Consider the following 7,195-nt stretch of genomic DNA (forward strand, 5'->3'; position numbering starts at 1 on the left):
AAAATTCTTGGTAACAGGGGAGCAAATGGCCCATCAGGATTTATGTTTATAAAACAACAATGGATTGAGGCTTTAGTTTTACTTACATGAAGTAATAAATCTTTTTTTATACAAGGGACAAATTATCATGGTACTCATTTTTTGTCTGGACCTTATGGGAGATTGAACACAATGTGATAGGTATCTACAGCACACCTCAGTGTATGTACTAATGACCCCTGTGGGCTCAGAAGTTTTCCCAGAGCTTAAGGCTGTTGATGAATCAAGACCACCATTATAATACCTCCCCAGTCTTTCCTCAGGAGAGCTACATCATACTATCATTGCCCTCAGCATAAATATTGTGGTCAATTGCATTTAAAGAGGAATGAGCCAAGCCAAGGAGAGGTGCTTTCATTTCCTCCACATCTGGAATTACACCTGGCTAGAACACCCATGTGAACTCAGTAGTCATGGAGAAGGCATTGTAAAATCCCATGGAGGTCCTCCACCTAGATCTGTACATTCTGACTTCTGACTTTTAGTGGAACCTGGTGCACACAAATAAAGATGGTGAGTAGATTTCTGGATTTAGGGACTCAACTCATAAATCTGCAGTTATCTTTTGGTTTGTTTAAAAAAAGCTGTATGATATGAATCAAAGGAACAAAAAAATATAAAATGAGGAGTATCCTCCTTGCTCTTGGAAAGTTTTTGAATTATGACAGACAGACCAAGAGAAAAGCTACACATAAGCACATACATCACAACTCATGTTATTTAGCTATAATAGAGCAATAATCTACCAATACAAAATCATTTTAAAAGATAAGTAAAAGTGCTAAAGAGACAAAATATGAAGAAACACAATATACAAATTCCCCCTTTTTTTTTAATGTTAGAATTGGTGTCAAGGAAGATAGATTTCTCAGGCAAACATGAGAAAATGAGATCTGAGATGGGAGTTTCATTTTGGGGGAGAAAAAAAAAGACATTGAAAAGGGTGTTCTCAGCTTCCAGGAGGGAGATGGGGAAACGTCATCCCTTGCTTGGGAAGATATAAGCCTGAACCATTCCTGCATCAAAACATCAATCCTAGTCCCTATCATCTGCCATTGCAGCCACTTTTTGTGAGCTTAAAACTCTTCATATGGATGCCTGGATGGCTCAGTCGGTTAAGATTCCGACCTTGGCTCAGGTCATGGTTTCACCTTTCTTGAGTTCCAGCCCCACAATGGGCTCTGTGCTGACAGCTCAGAGTCTGGAGACTGCTTCCTCAGAATCTGTGTCTTCCTCTTCCTGCCCCTCCCCCATTCATGCTCTGTCTCTGTTTTTCAAAAATGAATAAATGTTAAAAATTTTGAAAACTCTTTAATCTTTAAAAATGCTTTGTAAATAAACTAAAATCTTTGATTATATGACCATCTGTTTTCCAGGAACTGAAAAAAGTACAATTTCTTTGACTTATGGTTTCAGTGTGGGCATTTTTGCCATAGAATGGTGCATTTGGATACAATGGTATTTCCAGTGTTTGACCAGCACCTACTGGGAGAAATGTATTTTATCCTTTGGTACACACACACTGCCAAATACACAAGTTAAGCGGTTGTTTTACAAGGTAATAGTTCCCTTTGTGCAGGTGAGCTGCTCTTTTATTTCCAATTCCACACAAAATTATGTCTGAAAGACCAAATCTTTAGTGTGTGGGGAGAGGTCAGGTCTCTCCAGTTCAGAGTTTGATACAGCCTTTCAGTTTCTCTGGTTTTGTTCAATGAAGAGGAAATGCTTCTCCAGGGTAAGGCAAACCTGAAAGGCCATGTTAAGCAATTCATTGTTTATTCTTTTGAGCTGTGTCCATGTATAAATGATAAAATGATAGATGTCGCCCAATCTCTCTCCTCACCAGGAGAATAATGACAAATTCACGTAACATACAGTGAAATTTGCTATGTGCAGGAACAGGTGCACAATTAGGTTAAATATGAAGATATTCACAGTGGTTATAGAAGGCTGTTATGAAGAGAAAACTGCATTGGGAGGTGGGGAAGGTGGGGAGGTTGTTCATGCAGAACCAATATGCTGAGAATGATCTCTACACAGAGAAAAGAAAACTGATTCTATTCCTTTAAAAGTTTGAAATTAAAGGAAGAAAATATTTGTCCCATCCCCAGAACCATTCAGAAAATGACCATATTCCATATTCCCCATGAGAGACCTGTTTCTTCCATGGAGAGAAGTGTGTGCTAGCAGCTGGCCTCGTGGACCCTCCCTGTCAGAGCGCCAGGGGCAGGACAAGTGACTTCTGTCTCATTCTAAAGACAAGGAAAGAGTGGTGCCTGGGCAGCTCAGTCTAAGTGTCAGACTTCAGCTCAGGTGATGATCTCATGGTTTGTGAGTTCAAGACCTACGTATCTGCACAAAGCCCACTTCCGATATTCTGCCCCACCCCCTGCCCCTTCCTCACTCCCTCTGTCTCTCTTTCTCAAAATAAACTTAAAAATTTTAAAAACCAAAAAGAGGCAGCATCCTGGTTAAGAGCTTGAATGGTGTGACATAATAACATTTATTCTGAGTTTCCATTGTTGCAAGTCTTTTTGTGAAGTCATTCTTGCCTCCCCATAGAAGATGTGAACACAGGTGCAGTGAGGGGCTCAGTAGGTTAGCGACAAACTCCTGATTTTGACTCAAGTCATGATCTAGTGGTTGGTGAGATCCAGCACCTTGCTGGGCTTCAGGAGACAGTAAGAAGCCTCCTTGGGATTTTCACTCTCTGCCTGCCCTCTCTCTCTGTCTCTCTCTCTCTCTGCCCCTCCCCTGAGCTCCCTGTCTCTGTCTCTCAAAATAAATACATAAACTTAAAAACAAAGTTGTGAAAAAAATTCAGGAGATTAGAACTCAAGTTATTTTGAAAGACAAACCCATGCCCTTTCATAAGCATATGGCTCATTTTCTGCTCCTCTTTCTACTGTTCTCTTATTTCACAGAAAACATAATTTTAGGACCATGAAGTTGTGCAGCTGTTTGTTATAAAACACTGACACCATTACAATGATTGAAAATTTGTTCCTGCCTTTCTTCCTACATCATGCCTTTTTTAGTTTGTTAATAAAATCAGATTTTCTTAAGTCAGATGGGACAATGATCTCTCTAAAGGAGGAATGACAAAGTTAAAAAGACATATTAACAAATTCAGAAAAATAATCATAGGGGAATTTCCTAAATATTATATTATACTAAATACATGCATGGGTATGTGTCCTATCTGATTTCATAATTCATGATTATTGATGATTATTTAATAAAGAAGGAATCATGTACAAATGAAAGCCTTGTTTAAAATGCATCATACTCTTGAGAAGTAGGTCTTTTTCAACAATTCAGTGGATACTTCCAGATATTGTTTCTATTTTAATGTACATTTTATACATAGAAAAATATATAATACATAGAGTTTGTGACCAAAAAATGGCATCAAGGTACATATAATCTGATTATACATTATATTTCACTTTTCACTTGTTTGAAATTAATCTAGGTTTTGGAAAAAAAATTGCAGGTGAAGTTATGTACCTATACTTATTTTCATTTAGTATTGTTTCTAGTTCATAAAATTGTCATTTTTAATCATTTCAATAACTTTAAACATATTTTTCTATTATCCATTTCAATCAATGTTATAATAAAGTTTCTTGATTTTTATTTGCATAATGTGGGTTAATAAATGCAAAATAGATTGCTAGATTCACAATTAATAAGTCATAAAAATAACATGTAATTTTAAATTTTATAATAGGTGTTTCTTTTGTTAAAATTACATCTACAACCTCAAGATATATGTGTACCATTAATTAATGATCTTTATAAAGGTTGTTCCAAAGTTAATATTCTAATTTATTCCTATCAAAAGTTAATGAGTGTATTTCCCCACATTTTCCCAGCTGTGTATGTATCACATCTTTAAATATTACCAATCTAAAAAGTAAATAACTTTATATGTTATACTCTTAGTCACTAGTGAGAATGATTTTAATATTTTTAAATCATGTTTTGTAAATCATTTGTTTTCCTGTGAACTTCTTCAAGTCACTGCCTATTTTTCATTACATGTTTTTTCTCCAATTTCTTGAAAAAAATTTACTAAACAAGGTAGCCTTTCGGCTGTCATATTGAATTGCTCTAGTATTATCATTATTCCTTAGGCTTTGTATTAGTATTTTCTGCGGTAGGATTCCTTATGGATTTTTTTAAAAATATGTAATCAACTTTATTTGTATTTTGCTTCATACCTTTTGATAGTTGCAACTTGTTTAGTGAGATCTAAGATAATCAGGAACAAAAGAGAACAATTATGATTCTTTCCTATATAGTAGTTTTATCTTTTTAAATAAGTCTAAATAAGTTTTTATGGTAAGTTTTTATGAAAAGAATGAATGAAGGATCTATGGTCTACCCACTCCAAATTCCTTGTCATTGATCATGTTTTAATTATTGCATTTCTGTAGTATGTCTGGATGTATATTAAGGATAGTTTCCTCTCACTAGACTTTTTTTTTTCTTCAGAATTTCCTTGACTTTTCTCATGGGCTTATTTTCCCATTCCCTATTTGTATAACACATAACCTTTATGTGACATACATATGAACTTTCATATTTATTATATTTCTTTCATATTAAAAAATCCCAAAACTTACCTGTAAAATAAATAAGATAGTTTGATTATCACAATTTTAGATGAGAAAACTATAAAACGGTAAAGAAACATTCTAAGGTTTCATAATTGTCTCTTGTTGGCTAAAGGATTGTAACATGGGAGATTGGAGTTATAGCCCAAGATATTTTAAATCTATTCTTCTATATTGATCTGCAAGAGTTGTGGTTTATGTTCTCAAAAATACTTTGCTTTGAATGTGATTCATTCTTGGAATTGCAATTTGGTAGATGTTTCTACACACATATGTGATTATCACATCAAAGTTTTATTATTTGTTGCATAATATTGTGATTTTTCCCCTCAAACACTGTATAATACTTTGGAAGAAAAAATACTCTATTTCTTGAATACCATACCCAAATGAGAGAGAGCAAGAGAAAGAGAGGGAGAGGTGTAGAGAGGGAATAATTTTATGTGGATGTTGCTTTACTAATATTCTATTGTCTCATACATTATTTATCTACTCAGGTGCTGTAAAATTTCCTCAATAATAATACTGAAATAAATGAGATTTACCTTTTGAATTTTTTTTCAGTGTCTATTTATTTTTGAGAGAGAGAGACAGAGTACGAGCGGGAGAGAGGCAGAGAGAGAGAGGGAGATACACAGAATGGGAAGCAGGATCCAGGATCTTAGCTGTCGGCACAGAGCCCAATGTGGGGCTCGGGCCCACAAACTGTGAGATCATGACCTGAGCTGAAGTTGGACACTTCTCCAACTGAGCCACCCAGGTGCCCCGAGATTTGCCTTTTGGATAAAGAGTGGATGATGTGTTCTGCATATAGTGGAGATATTCTAAATACTATTAATTGGTTATTGTGGGGCTCCATCTGGGACCTTTGAGATTTGAGCAGGAACTTAGGAACATTTTCCTGTCACTGGAATTAGAATCAATTCCAGCAGTAAAGGAAGAAGGTTCTCAGTTCCATTCCCTGGGTTCCAAACCAGCTCTGCTCCTTTCTAGAAAATGATAATTTGCTTAACACATATCTGTGTCAGTTTCCTTTTCTGTAAGTCAGGAATAAAAAGAGTGCCAACTACAAATCATTGTAGTTGGAGGTTAAATGAGTAAATAAATGTAAAGAAGCACAGAAGAATGTTTGGCTCATTGTAAGTGTTCCCTTATAATGGATATAAGTATTATTAGTATCAATATTCCTCTCAGGTGCAGTAGAGATGGATGGGACCAATGACAGCACCCAGGGAAATTTCATCCTTTTGGGGTTTTCTAACCATCCCCATCTCGAGAGGATCCTCTTTGTTGTCATCTTGATTGCATACCTCCTGACCCTTGTGGGCAACACCACCATCATCCTGGTGTCCCGACTGGACCCCCACCTCCACACTCCTATGTACTTCTTCCTCACCCACCTATCTTTCCTGGACCTCAGTTTCACCACCAGCTCCATTCCTCAGCTGCTCTATAACCTGAATGGCCATGACAAGACCATCAGTTACACAGGCTGTGCCATCCAGCTCTTCCTGTTTCTGGGTCTAGGTGGTGTGGAGTGCTTGCTCCTGGCTGTCATGGCATATGACCGGTTTGTTGCAGTCTGCAAACCCCTGAACTACCTGGTGATCATGAATCCACGTCTCTGCATGGGCTTAGTGTTGGTGGCCTGGGGCTGTGGTGTGGCTAACTCCTTGGTCATGTCCCCAGTCACCCTGCAGTTACCCCGCTGTGGGCGCCACAGTGTGGACCACTTCCTGTGTGAGATGCCTGCCCTGATTCGGATGGCCTGTGTCAATACAGCTGCCATTGAAGGCACTGTCTTTGTCCTGGCAGTGGGCATTGTGCTGTCACCTCTAGTGTTTATCCTGGTGTCCTACGGCTACATTGTAAGGGCTGTGTTACAGATTCAGCCAGTGTCAGGGAGACAAAAGGCGTTTAACACCTGTGGTTCCCATCTCACAGTGGTCTCCCTTTTCTATGGAAACATCATCTACATGTACATGCAACCTGGAAACAGCTCTTCCCAGGACCAGAGCAAATTCCTCACCCTCTTCTACAACATTGTCACACCACTCCTGAACCCCCTGATTTACACCCTCCGAAACAAAGAGGTGAAGGGGGCACTGAGGAGAATGCTGCTGGATAACAGAGGGGTAGGAAAGGATTAAGTGAGAATGAAAGACCAACATCTCCATCTGGCTGTCACTCCATCATGGGCCAATGATGGCATCTGGAACTGTTGGAACAGACCAGACAATAATCTTAATCTATTCTTCCCAACTTATATAACTTTTCTTAGACTTCTATAACTGTTTCAGTTCCAATACTATGTTTTAATGAGTGAACTGCACAACACATAGCATTCCAAAACCACCAAATGATCTATCAAACAGGTCTGAAGAACAATGTGTGATGAATAGTTATAAAGATGAGTTTTCACAACTTATACCAGAGTGCCAAATAGAAAACTGCTTTTCATAATCAGATTTTTTTTCTTTTTTGTTGTTTGTTTTTAATTGGTTAACTTTCTGGGTTGTTGTTTTTTGTTTTTT

General features: G+C 37.5%; 1 protein-coding gene across 1 annotated transcript; it reads left to right on the forward strand.

Annotated features, from left to right (window-relative positions):
- The first annotated feature begins 5,866 nt into the window (after positions 1–5,866).
- LOC125175329 (olfactory receptor 2W3) lies at positions 5,867–6,811 on the forward strand. The gene has a single exon (XM_047875789.1). The coding sequence runs from the start codon at positions 5,867–5,869 to the stop codon at positions 6,809–6,811; it is 945 nt and encodes a 314-aa protein (XP_047731745.1).
- The last annotated feature ends 384 nt before the right edge of the window (positions 6,812–7,195 follow it).

This window comes from Prionailurus viverrinus, chromosome A1 (genome assembly GCF_022837055.1).
Source record: "Prionailurus viverrinus isolate Anna chromosome A1, UM_Priviv_1.0, whole genome shotgun sequence".
Classification (NCBI taxonomy): domain Eukaryota; kingdom Metazoa; phylum Chordata; class Mammalia; order Carnivora; family Felidae; genus Prionailurus; species Prionailurus viverrinus.